The sequence below is a fragment of the Heptranchias perlo genome, chromosome 31 (assembly GCF_035084215.1).
Source record: "Heptranchias perlo isolate sHepPer1 chromosome 31, sHepPer1.hap1, whole genome shotgun sequence".
Classification (NCBI taxonomy): Eukaryota; Metazoa; Chordata; class Chondrichthyes; order Hexanchiformes; family Hexanchidae; genus Heptranchias; species Heptranchias perlo.
The window spans coordinates 16,621,407-16,642,462 of NC_090355.1; the positions used below are offsets into that span (position 1 = coordinate 16,621,407).

At 40.1% G+C, this 21,056-nt stretch overlaps 1 protein-coding gene across 1 annotated transcript in view; it reads right to left on the reverse strand.

The window, feature by feature from the left end:
• LOC137300521 (multiple epidermal growth factor-like domains protein 9) overlaps positions 1–18,554 on the reverse strand; it is a 252,252-nt gene extending 233,698 nt beyond the window's left edge. The window contains exon 1 of the mRNA XM_067969622.1: positions 18,093–18,554. Coding sequence (XP_067825723.1) covers positions 18,093–18,363 — 271 coding nt within the window. The 5' untranslated portion in view covers positions 18,364–18,554. The remainder of the gene's footprint in view (positions 1–18,092) is intronic.
• Positions 18,555–21,056: the final 2,502 nt, after the last annotated feature.

The window sequence follows — 21,056 nt, forward strand, 5'->3', positions numbered from 1 at the left end:
GATTGCTCAGATACTGGGTTTGGCAATTACTGATGATGCAACATTGCCAATGTTGTTCATGTAAAGGAAAAGCCTGTTGACACAACACAATAACACGAGTATCATTCAGTCTTCTATAGCTGCCTACATATTTATATAGAAATAGTAAATGATGTTGAACCCTTACAGTTTCCATGACAAGATATTAATATTGCGAGGATTAAATAGTTTAAAGGTAGAAATGTAAAGACATTCCTAGCAAAACACTTTATTCTTAAGAGCTACTAGTGAAGAGAGAGAGAAAAAAACAAGGCAATTTTGTTGGTGTTTAAATATTGTGTGGCACCTAAAATATTCTGTTGTAACATAGCCAAGAGGTTTAACTAATGCTGCAAAATAACTCAGACTTCAGTCTCAGTTTCTAATCATTGAAATACTAACACTCTGTTACTGCTCATAAGTCCCTCCAGACCAACTGCATCTATTTTATTTAGTAGATAAATTGAACTGGGATGGCGATGAGACAGCACATTGTGCTGGACCACCAATATATCGTGCTAAGCAGTAGTGCGTTCATGCCTGTGATGCCCTCTGCTCCTGAGATCCTGATGTCACTCAACTTCCTGAATGGGACAGCAGGGAAGTGCCAAGCAGGATCAAGGTACTTCTCCACAGGACAAAGCGGAGATAGAAAAGAGAGGCATTCCAGAATGTTCTAGCACTTCAGTAGTCACTGGTTTCAGGACAGAACTGGTAAAAGCACTGGGAAACAGATCATCCACTCTCTGTCCTGAATGTGAATAGCATCTAGAACAGGAAAGCCCAAATGAATAGAGAATGAACTTGCGTTTAGAGAGCACCTGTATCCTTAGGACATGATTAATTATGTATTGAATTACATTTGAAGTCCAGTTAAAGTTGTTATGTAGGCAATTTTTCCGCTGCAAGATACCACAAACAGCAAATCAGATGAATTATTTAATTCATCTATTTTTGAAAGGAGAGAAAGCATCTCAAAAGGGACAGAAAATAAAAAGAATATTTGTAAACGTTGTCATGCCTGCTGGAATCTGTTATCCATTCTGAAGACAACCGAGCAGCAGTTGTTGCATCACCTGCCAGGATGAGGGATACAACAAGTTTCATGCCAAAGGTTAAATATATTTTGCCACAAGAAATGGCTGCTGATATAGGAGTATGATTGTTGTATTGCAGGTATGGCACATAGCCACCATATATTACATGGACAATAGTGAAGGGTATTCCACAGCTGAGAAGTATTGATGACAATCATAAACTATAAGGACCCAGCACAACTGATTTATGATCATCACAGGCCAGAGATTGAGTTATTGACCTTAAAATTCTGCACTGTGTTATTTGTTGTCTGATACATACACTAATTATAATTTTGAATTCAAAACATGCAACACATTATTTCAACTGTGCTCAGAAGACTGAGTGTTGAGAGGTGAACATTAATGACATTTAAAAACAATAATATTTTCTTTCATCCAACTACTCAACTCCATGATTCATATCAGCACAAAATCATTCTTTTCAAAGATACATTACATTTTTTATCACATCATTACATAATCCAGCCGCAGTACATTCAGTAACTGAACGGTAGGTGGGATGGGAAGATAGGACACATCGTCCAGTTACAATGTTATCATGCATGAATGTATTTGTATGATTTCATTTAAAGTATATGTGGCCTAAGTGATTTTTTTAAAACTATGACTTGCATAGTGACAGTAAATGCTCAACTATATTTAATGTCTCACACGCTGTTCTTCCAGGGCTTTTTGGCTTAATTTTGTTCTAATTCTCATACAAGGAAAGGGCAAAAAAGCAGACTTCAACACAAATCACTGAATAAAAGATGGTTTCTGTGAAAAGTCAATCAGATAATGGAGGGCCTTGTTTGTACGGATTTGACTTAATCTGAACTTAGTTTTTTTTCATGAATATTTTTCCTTCATTTCACTTCAGTCCTCTTTTATACAGGCGAGGCAGAAAACTCCCAGCAGTGACTATCCTTTCAGGTTCTTTCAGTAACTAACATATTTCTCGGGAAGTGAAATGTACCTGTCAGTGTTTCAACACAATCTTTACCCAGATTATCATTGCAAAATATCCCACTCAGCAACCCAGCAAAACAGACTTGGGTTTCAGGCTCTAATTAATCTGAGTGTTAACTGCACTTGAGTGTTAAGTAAGTACCAAACCTCCTTCACAACAATGCTGTCTTTAAAAAAATGAATAAATACAATTTTTAAGACATCATTCAAAGATAGCAAACTGTGTGTTTGATCTTTTGCTTACAATGCAGTTGAAAATCCTTTCATTTCATTTGAAAGCTTTCACTATTATACTTAATGTGCTGGACAAGCTCCTGTGCCAAAGAGTTGAGTGTAAAATATTAAGTTTTAAGAGTATTTCTTCGCTTATAACTTCTTGAATTTTGTCAATACCTTTTGCAACTGATCAAAGGCATTGTTAAATTCAGCAGATATTATAGCTACAATGCTTCACTTTTCATCATCCAAGGGATTCAGAACAGTGTTAAATTTACCAACTAACACAGATGCTCTCCACACACATGTGGTATTGATACTTACTCTACTGTAAGGTTTTATCAACTATATGGACCCAATTCAGCTGAAAAATATCTGAAACAAGTAACCAAACCAGCAGGCATCAAATGCATTTCAGCAGGGTCAAAATACTAGTACTGTTTCCCTTCCATCACTGAACGTTTGTCATCCTGATACTGAGGTCACTTTGGTCCATGAGTTATCCTTTTAAAGGACTCATTTCCATCCTATTTCTCGGGTTTTTTTTCTAATGTCCACAGTGGTTGCTGAAGCATCTTCATTTTGATAACCTAATCTCCCAAACATTGAGAAATAAGAATTTCTGTTAGAAAACATGAGTGATCCCCGAGTACTGTCAGAATACACGTCTGTCAGACTACTGTCAGAATACATGTCTTCTATGTAAATCTGTCACCTTTTAAATTTAATTTCAGCAATCTAGTTTGTTGAACTAGATTGTTTAAATTGACTCATCCTGACCTAATCCATGCTTATATCCATATTTATATCATATATTGTCATGCACATGTGCATTTAAAATTCTGTTATCAGTCGGTATTGAGCTCAACAAGATTTTATCACAATAATCTCTCGTATGTGTGTGTCATGTCTCTCACAAGTCTAAACAACAGCTACCTTTTTTTACCTTTGATGGCTCTATCCTTAATCCTCCTTCACTGATTTACGTTCTTGGTCTCGCTATCTCTGACAGCAAATGGATTTTCTCCATTGCTAAAACTGCCTCAAAAAAGCTTGATTTCCTCATTTGTGCCAAACACTTCTGACTGAAATTCAATGACCTTGATGTAAGTGTATGCATGTGGACATCAAGTGAGGATGGGATCAAGACAATTGGTAGTACAGTATGCCAACACTCATTGGGCTTATCCATGAAATGACCAATTGGGTGAGGTACATGCCAGAAGCCAAGAACAGTACCTCAGGAAGGAGCCATTGCAGTCAGAAGAGGATAAGGCAGAATTTTTTTAAATGGCCAAAAAAGGAGGAAGAAAACTTGTTGAAAGAAAATATTTAGTTGCATATCCCTGGGACTCAAACTTAAGATCACAAATCTGTGAAACTGTTATTTACAGACAGTGCTTTCAGCTCTCTGCTTGTAATATGTATCATATTATATCATATTGTACCATAATATTTTCCCATTGCTACCACAGTTGTCCACGATCCTCTTTTCGAATAACCTTTTAGCTAATCTAATAGCAGCCATAGTTATTTTTTAACTGTTTTTGGTACTTGTCTTTGTTTAGCTGTACATTATGTACTTTCAATTTATATTAAAAAAAATGTTTACATCTTATTTGCCTTTATACATGAAAATACTATGATGGAGTGAAAAGAACCAAAATGACTTAACTTCAGAAACCTGACCTCAGAACAGATGCAAATGTTTCTTGCTCAAAAGATTTATCAAGAAGGCTCTTCCCATTAAATCTTCGAAATCAGAAAACTAGACCAGAATTGTTGTTAACCTTGGATTTGAGTGCAGGATTTCCACAGTGAAAATACTGGAGGTGTTGGTCTTTTATTTTATTTATTTTTCTATTGATAAAGGGTGTTGTCCTGATAAAGTGACTTGCACGTCCTTACCAGAATTGTATTGACTTTTCTGTTCGTTATTTTACAACAAATGGAAATCAAAAATGGACAACTATAGTATGTCATGATAAATATTTCATGCCATGATAATTATCACATCATGATAAATATAGCATGTCATGATAAATATAGCCTGTCATAATATAGCATTGCATAATAAATATTACATGATAAATATTATATATCATGATAAATATTACATGTCATGGGAAATATTGCATGTGCTCCAGTGCAAACCTTCCCTAATGGCCAGCATGATGGTGACTGAATCAACTTTTCAGAACTGATAGTTCATTGGTTTGTGCTTGACCAAAGCCTCTGGAAGTGTTAAGCTAATTTATACTAAATGTATTTCTTAAATGTGTTTGCACTATTTTAAAAGTAGCTCCCTAAACGAGACACAGTCTCTAGGTCATGACCTTGATTACAAAATAAACAGCACAAAGCCACTGCGTTGTCTTCGATATCCTGAGTGCAACAAGTGCAGGTGGAGAGTTTGAATGGTGTCATCTTGAGCACTGTCGCTTGTTTACAAATAACAGGACCATATGTTGGGATAGTGTGCAGGCCCAATGGGGCTTTCGGCTTACCGACGGCAAGCATTTTAAAAAATTATTTCAAAAATTAATGGCCCCCCAACTCTCTGCCGTTTTGAGAAAGCGAGTATATAAACTGCGTACTAGGTTGCAATTTTTTTGTGTCGTCATTTATATGTAATCACTAACCGCAATGAATGTGGCCAGATAAAAGGAGCACAGGATGTGTTAGTCACTCTAGCTTTAGAGTTGAACAAACCTCGTGTGTGTCTGTGTGTAGCACTTTAATGCTCTTTGCTTCCCAATGCTGCAGAATTATTTAACAAGAAAATTCACATCTTATAACTTCATCTGGTAGCAGCACATACTGCAGGCATATACAGTATGTAACTCATGCATAAATTTAGACCTGCTCTTGTTCTTGTGTGTAAGAAAGAAATTAAACATTTTGGCCCATTTACAATTGAAGCAATAGCTAAATCTGAGTTACTTTTTTTTCACCACTAACCATAAAAATTGACAGCTGTCTGATGCCAACTAGTTGGTGGTTTGGCAACCATGAAAAATGAATTTTCATAAAGCACGGCTTTGATGTAACTTTTAGCTTTTTCACCAGCAGCAGCTACAATTGCAAATGAGTAAATTGAAATGAAAGAATTACAAAATGGATAGCATTTGACTGATTGTGAAGTTGATTGAATTATTTATCAGCATGTCGATCTCCCTCTCCAGGCAAGCAGTTCATCTGAGCATGGAAAGCACCGTAAGTAATTGGTGTATATAGCCCCTGTGGATTATAGTAACCAGCACTTGTCAACCTTGCACTTGGATTATTGAAATCACTTCAATATATTTATGGACTGCCAGCAAATGAGCAGAGCTCCTGCCAGTTGAATTGTTTGGTGCCTCACAGGATCCACTGTTTCCATCATGGTAGTCTTATTGCTGTCTCTGCAAATAGTTGTTATTATTGTGGCCATGTGTAAATACCCACTGTAAACACTGCTATTGGATTAAATTCTAAAATGTGAGTAGAAGTTTATTGAACTTCAAAGCTGCAGCAACAACTCTTTTTGTGCTTGTTTTCTTGGCCTTCATTCGTTGATGTTGATAATTTTCCAAATTTTTAAAATCTTTTTATTTGTAACATTTTTGTTGACATGCTCGAGTGATAAAGAAATACAGTCGAGTTTGCATAATGTTATGTCACTTATTGTTATTATCCGCACAATATCATACTGGCACCAGTCCCAGCTGTGCTTGGTATGTTTTGTACACATTTGAGTTTGGGCATTCTTGTAGTCGTCTAATGTTATGCAAATCTGTGATCCCGATTAACAAAAGATTGAATAATGTTGTACCGTATTTCAAACAACAACAACTTGTATGGTGCAGATTAGAAGAGACGTGTCCTGGTTGTAAATAGAGGAACTTCCTCCTTACTCTAGGTGCCTTGTATCAAATGGATCAAAATATTGTTACGCTCAGTGCACTTGATACCCGAATGTGACAATATCTAATTAACCAACTGTCAGCCCATAGACTCAACAACCCCACCAAACGTTAAAGCACTCCTCAAAGCGAGGCCCACAAACCCAAGGCCGACAAACCCAACAGAAGTTGTCCTTTTTTTTAGTAAGTCTCCCTCTGGGGGTTCAGTGGGCAAAGGCACCAATTCGCTGGTTTGTTCTGATTCCCTGAAGGTTTGCTGGTTAAAGGCACCTCAGTGTTTTGCTCTCAGTCAGTGTGTGGCTGCCTTTAGGTCATCGGTGTGTCTTTCTCACTCTCTCACTGTCAAAGTATAACGCACCGAAGTTTTCATTGTGTGTACAAATTTTAACAACTAATTGATCTGAGCGGACTGTTTACTTATAATTGCACCATCTTTTTGCAAAAGCAGGGCTTCCTATGAGGGGTGGTTATTTCGGAAAGGCTGTTACAGAATACTATTTTAGCGCCCATAGTGGGCTGTTATTTTTGTGAAAATAGAATCGAGTAACAACAGAAAGCATACAGATCTGAATTTGAGCCACAAGTATGAAATTTTCACTGCTCTGGACAAAAAGTCAAGGGGCCCGATATTAGGAAGGAGGCGGGTTGGCAGCGGGGGGTCGACTGGACGCATGGGTAACGCGCCCAGTGAAAATCGGTGGGTTTGGCACGCGATCGTAAGTAAATTGAAGCCACTTACCTGTGCTTCCGGGTTTCGCGCTGGAAAGCTGCGCACCGGGCGGACTGCGCACCTGCATCATAGGCTGTCAGCTGGAGGAGCCCTATTTAAAGGGGCAGTCCTCCACTGACTGATGCTGCAGAAAATAGGCAAAATTACAGCATGGAGTAGCCCAGGGGGAAGACTGCTCCCAGGTTTAATGATGCCTCACTCCAGGTCTTACTGGATGGGGTGAGGAGGAGGAGGAGGAGGAGGAGGAGGAGGAGGGAGATCTTCTTCCACCGGCGGACGGGAGGAAGTGGGCCTGCCTCTGCCACCACGAAGGCCTGGCTCGAGGTGGCAGAGGAGATCACCAGCACCACCAACATATCACGCACCTGCATACAGTGCAGGAGGTGCTTCAATTACCTAAGTTGGTCAGCCGAAGTGAGTACTCTTACTCATTCCCCTGCACTCTGTCTGCCACATCACCACTCCAACCCCACATCTCCTTCTGCACTGCCAACACTACTCTATCACATCACTCCTCACACCCACTCAAAGCTCATCCTCATCTTACCTGCACTTACTCACCTCGCCAGTACTCATCCCACCACTACCACTCAACCCAATCCTCATACAATCTCATGGCTCTGTCTCATACTCACCCTCCAATGCATCTCTTTCACGGTCAGCCTCACCCAACCTGCCATTACCTGTGCTGCAGCCTCAGGGCATGCATCACATATGTGTCGTAGGAAGCATAAGGCAAACGTGTCGTGAGCATGAAGGGGATGCACAAGGGTGTTTGAGGGTTTGTCATGGTTTTTACTTATATTTGATTTCTGATCAACTCACATTACATATTATATTGTCACCACTACTGCCGCGTCTTGGCCATTCTTGACTGGCTTGTGCAATAATGCCCTTTCATGAGGTTCTCCATGAACACCCTTGATACCACTCACTGGGTCACCCTACAGTGGGTGTATGTGTAGTTGCACGACTACTTTATGCAGGTGCCTGTTGCGCAGCACTGTGTTGTGTAGCTCCATGTGGCGGAGGTGGACGGCATGCCTGGCAAGGCTGGTGATGTTGGTCGTCCTCCAATGGAGTGATTAATGCAGCAATGAACCCCCACCGACGGTGTGAGTGTGAGGGGGTCCACAAAGTAGGCAAATGTGTTTGGACAGCAGAGTTTAGGGTATAATTTAATAATTTGGAGTGTGGAGACAACAGTGTGGCAGGCTAAACTTTGTCTGAGGTGACAGAGTGCCCTGCTGCAATGAATGAGGGTTTACCCCGCACCTGTTAAATGGACCTTTGCAGCTGCCATTGGTGCTGGCTGCAACACATCTGTTTAAACAGGGAGTGTTTCCCCCAGCATGGGAAACACGCTCTGGATAGTCCAAAATCCAAATCCTCCTAAAATCTCCAACTAATGAGGTCTGTAAACGACCTCAAGTACCCAGATAATGATCTTAAGTGGGATCCCGCCGGCTTTGATTGCCAGTGGGAGTCCCGCATGAGGGGGCTGCGCGCGCACCGATTCACGTCATTGGGGAACCCGGAAGTGGGCGGGTTGGAGCCGGGCTCCAGACCCGCTCCGGGAATCCCCAATTTTAGGAGTCCCTCCCGTCACGTACGCACCCGCTTGACCATCCGAAAATTGACCCCAAAGTCACAAACTGAATTAACAAAGGAATATGGCGTCACTCAGGCAGCCATCAGCAACAGCTACAAAGAACAGGATTCAGTCTTGCAAGGGGTCAAAAGTGAAGATTTCAAAAGTGACATGATATGGTTGTGCATTTATAAACCTGATGGCGTTGGAGCAAAACTTCTTGAATGGTTCAAGGCAGTGCGCGATATAAATCTCTCCCGAATTTCAGGGCAATTTTTATTGGAAAAAGCTGTCAAAATTGCAGGAAAAATCAGGTTTAGCGATCTCTCTAAAGTCAGCTTGGGATGGATCAATCGATGGGAAAAAAGTTCATGGCATAACTCATAAGAAAATGGTCAGAGATGTGACCCCTAAAATGACAAACGAATGGCTTTCATCAACTCTGCCTGCCTTATTTCAAAAGTGCTGGCCTTGTGTGATGTGTTCAGCCTGAATGAAGCGGAAATTTTCTGGAAGCTTCTAACGAGGGGACTCGTACCTTTCGCAATAGGAAGTGCATTGGTGGGGAACGAAGCAAGGAGCATACAACAATTCTTCTGGGTGCCACTATGAACAGATCTGAGAAGCTTCCTCTTCTGTTCATCGATAAAAGTGAGCAGTCAAGATGTTTCAAAAGTGTTCAACACTTCCCTGGGGACATCATTTACCATTTCAATCGCTGATCTTGGATGACTTCTACAATTTTTGAGGAATACATTCGATTCTGAACAGAACATTTCGAGCTCACACTAGAAGTATGATATCTATTATGGATACCTGCCCTGCGCATCCTGAAATTACTGACCTAACGAATGTGGAATTTCTCCTTCTTTCAAAGAACACTAATACTTCTAAGCTTCAGCCAATGGAAGCTGGAGTTCTCAAGCTTTTCATTGGTTACATCTTTTAACTATAGAGGCTTACTCCCAGGGTTGCCAACCCTCCCAGATTGTCCTGGAGTCTACAGAAATTAAAGATTAATCTCCTGGAGACTGCTGCGAGCAACCCGAGAGAAAGATCATCGGGACTTTAAAACAAATTGTGTTTTTTTCCCCATTTTCTTTGAAAACTTTTGTTTATTAATTATAAAAATATTAAAAATGGAAAAAAGGCTGTTTTGACTGGGTGGGGCAGTTGGAGGTAAGAGGTCATGTGATGAAACCTCCAGGAATACATCCAACCAGAGTTGGGAACCTGATCTACTGACTCCAAATCATAATACAGTATTCCCTATTATGTGCTCATAGGAAGATAAAAACTTTCAAGAGAAGGTGGTCAAAGATATCATCAAAAATGCTAGTTGTGTGATGTTTTTGGGAGAATTACATGTGTACTTAAGGGAAAACATACATTTTGAGTACTTGTATTTATAGACTTCCTGAATTACTGGTCAATTTTGAAGTCGAACTTTGCTGCTTTTTCTCCTTCTTCGTTGTAGGGAAACTTCACACTGAAATGAAGCTTTTTGAGTCTCACTTTCAAAAAGTAACATTGTGACAATCAACAGTTAGACTCCCTACCCTCCCCCTCTCCCACCTTTGACCAAGAGCAGGATCGTCCATGAAAATTTCTCAAAAATGTATCTGAAACCTGCTTTGCTTGATAAGCTTTGAGCAAAATGAAAAATGACCTGCCCACTTCAATTAGCTTTCTTTCCTCCCCACAGATATCTAGTCAAAACTGGAAAAACTTACCCTGTGTGTAAAGGTCATGCATGAAGGCAGTCGAGACATGATTTAGAGACTAGTATTATAATTGCACTACTTCCTAGCTACTGTTTTTTTTAATGAATAAATTACCAGCAGAATTGCTAACAATTCTCCCACAAGCAATCAACGTACAGTACTTAAATTTTGTATGTGTTTAAATCAATCCTCTACCTTAACATAAATAAATAATGAAACAGTGCGGAAGCACATTAGTGGCTCCTGCTGCAAGTGCCATTTTGGATAGGCTGAGACCATCAAACGTTCAGCCATTTGCAGCAGTACATAGTCTCAAGACATACAGTGGGTAATTGACCCTGGAACATTGCATAAAGCAGTGGAGCAGGCAGAATTAAAGTATGCTACCCTACCACTATAAAAATTGTAATACAAATATTTGAGGAAAATATCCACTGAACTTGTAAGGGTAGATATGTCTTTTACATTATTACATACAAATTAAGTGGCTTCCCTGATGACTCCGCTAGCTAAGACAGTGAGTGTCCAAACCATTGGGGGAAACCCCTTGATTTTATATATAATAATGTTAAGAAAGGACCTAAGTTTCATCCCCAATTTGCACGGAGTTACTTAATCTAAGCCAGGGTGTGGAGATGCCGGTGATGGACTGGGGTTTACAATTGTAAACAATTTTACAACACCAAGTTATAGTCCAACAAATTTATTTTAAATTCCACAAGCTTTCGGAGGCTTCCTCCTTCCTCAGGTGAACGGTGTGGAAATGAAATTTTCGAATCCTTCGCATTTGAAAATCACAGAACAATGCCTGGTGATTACTGCCCGTTGCCAAGGCAATCACAGTGAGCAGACAGTGTCACCTAAAAGGCCACCGAATATACAAACCCCCCCCCAAAAAAAGAGAGAGAGAAGGAAAACAGTCAATGACCCGTTATATTAAAAACAGATAACATTTGTTCGCTGGTGGGGTTACGTGTTACTAAGCCAGGGTGGCAGTTAGCATGCTACAATTAGCTTCAGTGCACCTGGGTTAAAGAAAAAAAAATGAGGTAGGGTTCCCAGTCCTGATCACCATCCAGCAACTCCTACTGTAAGCATATGTGTGTAAATGTTGGGTGAGGACAGGATTAGGCTTGGCTGTTATGTCCCCTGTGATGTGAGATGCCAATACTCAAATCCTGGACTTACACGTGAAAAAAGGTCACTTGAGCGGGGCAGCAGGAATGCAAACACTGCCTGTGGAGGAGTCGATGTCTTCAGCAAAGAGGAAAGGAGAAAGTTGGGAGGGAAATAATACAAATAAAGGAGTATTCCTCCTAAATTTGAAGAGAAACTGAACAAAATGAAAAGGTTCCAATGTGTTCTGCTGTGGTATTACACTTTAAGAGTAGAAGAGTGGATAATAATTGTGCAATCCATAGGCTTTTGTGCTGCAGCTGGTGAGCTGCAGAAAAATAAAGACTATTTTCCTTCAACTAAACCCATCACATGACGTCCTTAGTTGAGCTACACATTCTTTTACATGAAATGAGGCTGTACAAAGTGAACTAAAATTGAATATTTGAGTAAAATGCTGGTATTATGTGTTTTTTGGAAGATGAAGTACTGATATTGTACTTCCATTCCCTCAGGCACTGCTATTCCAGCACAGTATTTATTTGCCAGTCTGGTGACTCCCAACAGCATCTCATCAGAGGACATTTTTCACAAAATATTCAGGCAAACCAGGAAATACCTCAACAACTTTTTGTTAGTAAAACTATATTTTCTCACTTCAGAACTCAAATAAGCCATTATTTGGTTTCTGAAAATATCAGCTCAACTGTCCTGACGGAAAAAATACTATTTTATTAACCGACAGATTCTTGTCTTGTCCATGCTGCATTGCCTTAAATGGCCTTTTGCTCATTTAGCATTTAAGAAGCTGTGTTACAGTAACCTTGTCTATCAAACAAATCTGTAATGAGAGGATTAGCACAAAAGTACCAACCAAAAAACAAAACTACTGTAAATGGAAACCATTCCAAAAATAATGAAAATATTGCAAGACTGAGAAACTCAACAACTGCAAATATTTGTGAGAGTCAGAGAAGGTGCAACATATTGTGAATGGAATAATTGATTTATTAAATATAACTGGATAACTGAAAGTGATGAGGAATGTGACACTCCAAAGACGAGTAAGATTCGCTCTCATTCAACACTTCAAAGCTGATATATTTTTAAAGCTGATCTTTCGGCTCATTTATCAATGGATGTTCCCCCATTTGAAGGAGAGAGAAAGTGCAGAGGGAAAATCATTCTTTTCCTAATAATGTTCATTCTCCTTTTTTCTTTTAGCCAAACACATTCTTTTCGAACTGATTTTTCTCCTACCTCTGCTACGTACCATCTGCAGTAGAGCAAGCTGCTCCCAAGCCTCCAACTGAGCTGTTCTGTGATACAGATGGAGGGGGGGGGGGGGAGGGGAGGGGACTACATATAACCTTGATCCCAACTTTTGTTCTTTCTTTCCCTGAGGGGAATCACCTGATTTCTGCTTGGGGCTTCCTTATAGTGACACAGCTGAGATTGGTAACTCAGTCGTGCGAGGGAACGTGGATTCAAACCCACAACCTCGTCAGTGCCAAGTCACACAGTTTTTCTTCTCCACAATACTATTGATGGTTCTCACTTACTTATTGTGCATTTAATCAAAATATTCTGTGTTCATGGACTTGGGTCAATTGGGCTAACTTAAAATCGTGCTTATATTATGTAATTGTTAAATCAAATCAGTATAAAATTAGTTTTATTACTTAATTGCGAATTATGTTCAGGCTTTGCACAGGAACTCTGAGTCAGTAACCTCACCTCACTTTTATTTAGGAAAAATATGTCAGACAGCATGGAAATACAGTACACTGAGGCCTCAGTGCACTGATCTAACATGATCAAATTCCTGATTTAATTTTGTTACACTTTGGTAAATTTCTGATTACTGAACAGTTTGCATCCTCCACATGGTAAATCACCAATCTTGAATGTACAATCATGAGGAAGATGCTGAGCCACCAGCAGAAGCATTCTCCACAGGAGGTGAGGGTGAGTCATCCCCATTTGTTCTTGTACAGCTGCTGGAAGGTTGCTTCAAAGTGACATTGGAGAAGGACTAATAGGTTACCTTCCGATCCTCTCAAATGGTGAGCAGACAGGAATATCAGTGATAGAGAAAAGGGAGAAAATACCTTTCTACAATAAAGAGTCTTAAACTATGAAAATACAACACTGTGAGTAATTGCAAATTGCGTGGTTTAATCAGTGGAAAATGAAACAGCTGAAAACTTTACACATTTGAGCTATTGTTTTAGATAACCATATTGAAAAGACATAATTCTGATTTTTCTTTAAAAGACTCTTACTAACATGTGAGCTTGTTGATGAATTTTATAAGTCTTTAGCGAAATTTCATGGTGGTAATATACTGCCGTAAGAGACTTTTGACTCCTATTTATCTGTTACCCATACTGAATGAGATACAGTATTGGAAGCAGTTGTCACTGAAGGTCTTTTTGTCTTCTATGATCTTCACCTACTCCCCCTGCTCCTATAAAAACATGGTGACATCTTCACAGTCTTTAACAATTTTTCTAAAAGTTGAATGCTGTAACTGTGCCTCTTGCACACAAGTAGCCCTTCCAAACTGGGAGAATTGCTCCTGGGTTGCCAGGATGTGTTCTCCCTTTTTTCTGATTTTTCCATTTATCATAAGATTCGAAATATGCTAGATGCTTTACCTGACACAAAGTCAAGATACTCAACTCACTGTCTAGCAGAAAGCTTAGCTGTCATTGTCATTTGGGGTGTAAGCACAAGGCTATCTATCCACCTTAAATGGAACATACAATTAAGAGAGATGCAGTAGCATAATAGATTACTGCACTAGATTTTAGTGACTTGTGTATCTGGACATCCAAGTCTCTTTGCTCCTACACAGTTCTCAATCTTTCGATATTAAGAAACAATTCCGATTTGTCTTTCTTCGATGCAAAGTGGATGAACTCAGACTTCCCCACAATGAACTCTATCTGCCACAGTTTTGTCGACTCACTTAATCTGTCCATGTCCCTTTGTAACTTCCTGCTCCCATCCACACAACTTGCTGTGCCTCCTAACTTAGTGCTTAGTGTCATCTGCAAACTCTCTATTCTTCATCCAAGTTATTGATATATATTGTGAAAAGCTGAGGCTCCAGTACAGATCTCTGGGGAACACCACTTGTCACATTCTGCTAATCAGAGTACATTCCTTTAATCCCTGCTCTAGTCTCCTACCTCCCAAACAATGATCAACCCATATCACAAGGTTACCTCCAATTCCATGCGCTCTCATTTTTGCAAGTAATTTTTTTTTGTGGAACCTTAGCAAATGCCTCTGGAAGTCCATAAAGGCAACTTCAATAGACATTCCCTTTCCACCATGTTAGTAACCGCCTCAAAAATTTCAACCAGGTTAGTCAGATATAACTCACTTTCCACAAATCCATGCTCACTCTCAAATCTCAGTGAGACCGGTTTAATGTCTGACACTTGCAAAGACCCTATGTGAAATTATTTTGGGTAGTTTCAACTCCGTTCCTACTGGGTGTGAGTCCATAACAACCCATAATCTTGCACAGAAGTGAAAGTTTCTCTCTTGCCTGTCATAACAATAGTTTATGTGGGAAATAATATACTGATAGGGTATGCTTTTCTTAAGTTAAGGTAGATACATTGTTAGGGGGACTAGAAGGAGCTTTTCTGTGCATTTAGCTTGTGTTATACCTAACTTGGGAGCTCTTGGGTACAAAAGGTAAAAAATATTTTATTCGCCGGCACATGCAACTCTCACTTGGATGATCTCCTATTTGCCCCCTCCCACCAAAACAATCTTTAAGGCAAATAATTGCCATAGTGAAAGTGACTTATCCAAAATATGATTTCAAAGAGCTTACTTTGTATTACTTTCAAAAGCCAAAATAATTTATTGTTCATGAGCCAAATTTCATCATATGTCCCAGAAAATATCATTAATTGCTGCAGCATACAGAATCCAATATTATAGGACACACTATAGATACTACACAGGGATTTAACTATACTTCACTTTGCCTCAGGGAATATTTATGATGCTGTAGCAAATGGATTGTTTCCTCTATTGGAAAAAAAATCAGTCAAAATCATTTTCAAAAGTTTGTCAAAATCACATTTAGATAATTTCCTTACCTAACATAAAAAAACCTACGGTCAAGGACATAATGTGTTGGATAATGACAGTGTTCATTTACAATGCACTGGGGTTATTTTCTAAACATACATGATTTAAATCATGTTTTTGCCTGTGAATACTCTATGGATTTTTTTACTACACATGTTAAGAAGATAAACACAACACTGCAATATAACCACCAAGATAATATCGCAATGAAGGATGGAACAATATTCCTCAATAAACAGCCCCTAAAACAGAAAGATCTCCTGGGGAAAAATGCAAGGTCATTTTACTGTACTTTCAAATATGTAATATCTAGCCCTTAATGGCATTACAAAGGCATAAGTGGTCCTGATTTAGTTTTGGGCCATTTTAAGGATGAATGGCACAATTCCAAATCCATTCAACAGCCACATATATTTATTAATTCATGTTCAAACCATTTTTTAGACTATAGGAAAGACTTTGATTTTTATTTGTCACATTATTTCTAAAACAATTGGCCAGTATTGTACCAATCTATAATACAACCATAAGTTCTGAGTGCAAAATCATGGATAAATGATGTTAGGTGTACAATGTTGTGACTTGGGAGGCAAAAGTCCAAGTGAATGTAAGGCATTAAAGTTGCAAACACATTGGAAAATATATAGAATTGATGACTGGAAGCAAGTTAAAAGGCAATAATTACCATAAAAAGTAGAACACTACCAAAATCCTTGGACTTGAATTAGAATTTTAAATTCACTACCAGACATTGGTTGTTCTTTAAAAAATGTAGTTGATGATTTTCTTTAAAAAAAAAGTTTTGTTTGCTGAATTAAGTTACCATTAGACAGCAGTAATAATTACAGTGATGTGACCTACTTGGCAGGGTAATCGTGATTTAAGAACTGTAGATGTATGTCATCATGGGACTGCATCCGTTTTCCTTTCATTTTTCTTCTTTTTCTCCAGAATGGGGTTAATTCTTTGTGGGGAATAGTCCCACAGCAACCATCCAGTAGTGCTCCCATTCTCTTCAAGTGTGAGGCTATAAAATGACTGCTGGCAGGCTACTTGACAATGGAGGACATCATAGCTGAGCCTAAAACTGTTTTTATCAATGTCCATAGGTACGCTTTCCACTGGGGTGACTGGATAGCAATGAAAAGCAAAGAACCCTGGCTCCTTATTCTTCTCTGTAATCCAGGGCATTGCGGTCAATTTAGTAGCATGGGTGCTGCCCTGACTGAGATTAGCTCACTAAATTTAGATTCGGGGACTTTCTGATCTGTATGGCTCATTGCTACGGTGGTATTGTCTTTAGCCACAAGGCTATTGGGGGAGTTTCTTGTGCAATAAATTATATATTATCATACACCATATATTATCAGTGTATCATCTGGCATCATATCACAATAACACTACAGTTTCAATCTAAATACACTGTTAACCTGAGGATGGATGGCATTGCGGCATTTCTGCAGTAATATTATAAAGTGTCCAGGAGGTCTGACAAATTTCCTGAGCATTTTTTAAACCCAGTTTCATAACACACTGGAATGACAGTCCACGTGGTGCTGTGCTCAAGTTGTGTGAGATGGTCTTCCCCAGGGGTCTCGTACTGTTTGTGTGCTCCTGAGCCAGATCAAGACCTGTCGCTTTAACTTCAAGGCACACTTGAAATTTGACTTTAGCAAGCAAGTGGCAGTACAACTCGACCCTGGACTGCAGTTTCACTTCATACTCAGGGTACAGTTTTTACCCAGTATTCGACAAACCTTTTGTATTTGCTTTGTAAACATTTGACCAGAATGACAATTCTGTGAATTCTTCTCGCATCCTTGAATCAAAAAAAATGTCACTCTGGCAAAAAATGGTGCACAGATGTTCTGCCTCCACAGGCACAGACAAGTGTCTCTGTAAAATGTAATTAATTTATTCATTGTATATTTGGATAATATGAGTCAACTCCATATGCCAATATGCCATATTGAATCATAAGCATGCCAATTTAATGGAACCTTAATTCTGAGCCACTTTAGTGGTAGTTGTGCGTGGAAGACACAAATGGCCACCCCTTGATCACCACCTCATCTGAAAGTGGCTGTGTGGAGGAGAGAGTGATGGCAGGAAGAAGAGGAGAAACGAGCGTGTGTGTGCAAGAGATAGATAACAAATATATTGAGAAAGCCATTTGTCAAGAGGTAAGGTGCACCGCTTGCCTCCGCCTTTCTCTCGTCAATTTCCATTGTTTTGAACGGTTAGGAATCTAAATGTACAGCACTGACGGCACCAGACTACTGTATCACTCAATCCTGCCAATTCAGTCTCGACCATTGCATAAGAATCGCTAAATGCATGTCAATATTGTTGATTATACTGTTTATTTCATATCCACTTAAATTGCCACTTGTTTCAAATAAGCCAGATAAGCTACATGTTACCATTTCAAACCTGTGAGCTGCTTTTACTTGCCTGTGTGAACCCAAACGTAAATAACTTTGGACACACTCAGTCTGTCAAACTCCTGATTTAGTCCTTCACATAACAATCAGATTAATAGCACCACAATAAAAAGGAGGTAAGGGGGCGGGGGGGGGGGGGGGAGAGGTGGAAGTAATTTGATACAGGAAAAAAAAACCTCACCTTGTGATTCCTCCCCTTCCCAGTCGGTGGTCGGTGTAATGGTAGTGGTTTGTGTTGTTACAATAGTGGAAGGTACTGTTGATGCTGCAATAAAGCTTTCCGTAGCAGTCGAGATCTCCTCCTGAAAACTGGTAGCATTGAGGGAGTCCAGTTGGGTTGTGACATTGTATCCCTCTGTAGTATTCCATCTATCTGTGCCGGCTGCCTGTCTCAGTCCCGGCAATGCCAAGCACATCATTATCAACGCCAATTTCCCTACCATCGGCAACATTGCAGTTCGATCTCAGGTTTTTTTTTAAATTCCTGGGATCAATGGTTTTATTCCCCTCCGACAACAAAAAGAGATGTGTGATTGGAAATGTCCTGTGTTATGAGCAGCCGCATCTCGCGCTGAAACTGACAGCGGTCCCGCTGATACCGCGACCCCTGCAATCGCCACCGAACCAGCGAGCGGCCGGCGGACCTCCCCGCCCCGCCCCGCCTTGATTGACGCCGCAGATCCGCCAATCAAGCAAGCGAATCCCTTGATTAGGATCCAATTGGCTTTGCAAATTGGAGGCCTGTGCGCCAATCAGGTGTCGGCGGGGAGGTGGGATTTCCGACAGAACGAGGTTGGGCTGAGTGAGAAGCGGTGGGACGTCACTTTGCTGCTGTCACACCGCAGAAGGGGAAGTTCAACTGAGTTTCACAACAACCGAAATACTAAATAAATGGCATCATCTTCTTCGATTGGGGGGGGGGGGGTCACGAAGTGTGAAATGAATATGCATTACTTAAGCTTGAGAGCAAGCTGCGATGTTTCGTTTCGTAGTGCACACTTGAAACAGATCTGTATCTGTGTGGATTTGGTTTGAAATCCCCAATATCTAATTTAATCTCGTCCAGAGCAAGCGTGCAATTCGCCAACCAGCTTTTCCCTATATTTTGCCCCATTTGGTGGCGAGGAGTGAAAAATCTGGTGGACATCATTTATACCATTTCAAAAGCAGTGAACATTTACTCGGGAGACACTCAGCAGATCAGCCAACATCTGTGGAGAGAACAGATACATTCTGGCTTCAGATTCCTTGTTCCAAATTTCCAGCATCTCCCGTTTTTTTGCGTTTTGAAAATTGATTTGTGTCAATTACAAGGATATGTGAATATTGCACAAATTCAAAAATATCCCGAACGTTTGATTCATGCCCTGAAATATCCAATGTTTTTTTTCCCCAGTGCAGGAAGTTGTGACTTGTTTTTCTTTTTATTAAACAAGCATCAAAGTTGAGTGATAACTTCATCACTTAATCATTGTTTGGGGTCCTGGATAATGATTTGGGAGGAAATAAATGGACAAGCATTGCATCTGCTGTGGTTGCAGGTGAAGGTGTCAGGGGATGAACAGCTTGAAGTTGGAATGGTAGAAGAGTGAACAAAGGTGTTATGGAGCGAACAATTCTTCCAGAAAGTGAAGAGGGGAAGGATGTGTTTCATGGTGGCATCAAGTTATAGGTGGCAGAAGATAATATGACGAATGCAGAGGCTGGTGGGGCAAGAGATGAGGACAAGGCGAACTCTTGTTGTTCTGAGAGGTGGGGGAGGGAGTGAGAGGAGAGGCTTGGGAACTGGGGCAGGCACAAAAAACCTGTTGACTACTGTAGTGAGACAACCTCAGCTGAGGGAAAAAGAGGACATTTCAGAATCTCTGGTTTGGAAATTGGCATATGTGATAGAGACTCAGAAATGGGGAAAGAAGAGATGGAGTCTTTGCAGGAAGCAGGATGGGAAGAATTATAATCCAATTAGTTGTGAGAGTTATTGAGATTGTGTTGCATAGCTTACAAAAGCCCATTGTCACAGATGGAGAGAAGGAAATCCAGGAAGGGGAGAGAAAAATCAGGGATGAACCATATAAAGGTGAAGGATGGCTGGAAACTAGAAGCACTGATAATGGGATTCTTAATATCAGAGCAAGAGTAGGAAGCAGTAACAAAACAGTCATCAATATAATGATGCAAGAGGTCAGGGAGGGTGCCTAAGTAAAAGTGGAAAAAATAATGTCTCACATATCATTCAAAAATGCAGGCATAGGTGGTGTCATAGTGATACCTTTTATCTGAGGGAACTGAGTTGAATTAAAACAGAAGTTGTTCAATGTAAGAATAAGTTCAGCCAGACAGAGGAGGGTAGTGATGGATGGAGACTAATTGGGCCACTGATCAAGGAAGAAGGAGAAGGTCCACCCTGCTGAAGGGTGGTTGTATGGAAGTGTATGTCTATGGCAAAGTCAAAGCAACTGCAATCTGTAATGGCTCAAGCAGAAGAAGGCATCAGAGATGTTCTGAATGTAGGTGGGTAAAGACTGATCAAAGGAGAAAGAATAAGAGTAAATTAGTTCAATCAGTCTGCTGGGACAGCTTTGTTTATGTATATTGGGGAGATATTAAAAATGGGCTGCAAGGTGTTTGACAACAGGGTGGAATCTGTGGGGTAAGATTTCTGGAAATCATGAGATTAGTAACAGTCTGGGAAATAATGGCTTGGTGTTCAGTAGTGGGATCACAATCCAAAGAGAGATAGTAGTTGTTGTCAGAGAGTTAATGTTCAGCTAGTGACCATATTGCCAAAAAGCAACAGCACGCTATTTTTCAGCAGGTTTGATGATGTTGGGGTTGGAGAGCTTCAAATTGAGGGAGAGATAAATTAAAGTGAGTAAGGGGAGTAGAGAAACTGAGATGGCCAATGTCACTGTGGCAGTTTTCAGTGTAAACAATCAAGAGAATGCAAGTGGCTGGAGCGAAAGATCCAGGAAAATTGAGAGGACTGGAGACAGAATTCTCCATGTGGACAGAATTCACGGGTGGAGCCTCCTGGCTGAAAAAGAAGGCACAAGGGCAGAGGTAGTGGAAGAAGACATCAGCGTCATGTTGAGCCCAGAATTCATTGACGTGGGGATATAGTGAGATGGAATGAAGATCTCTGTTG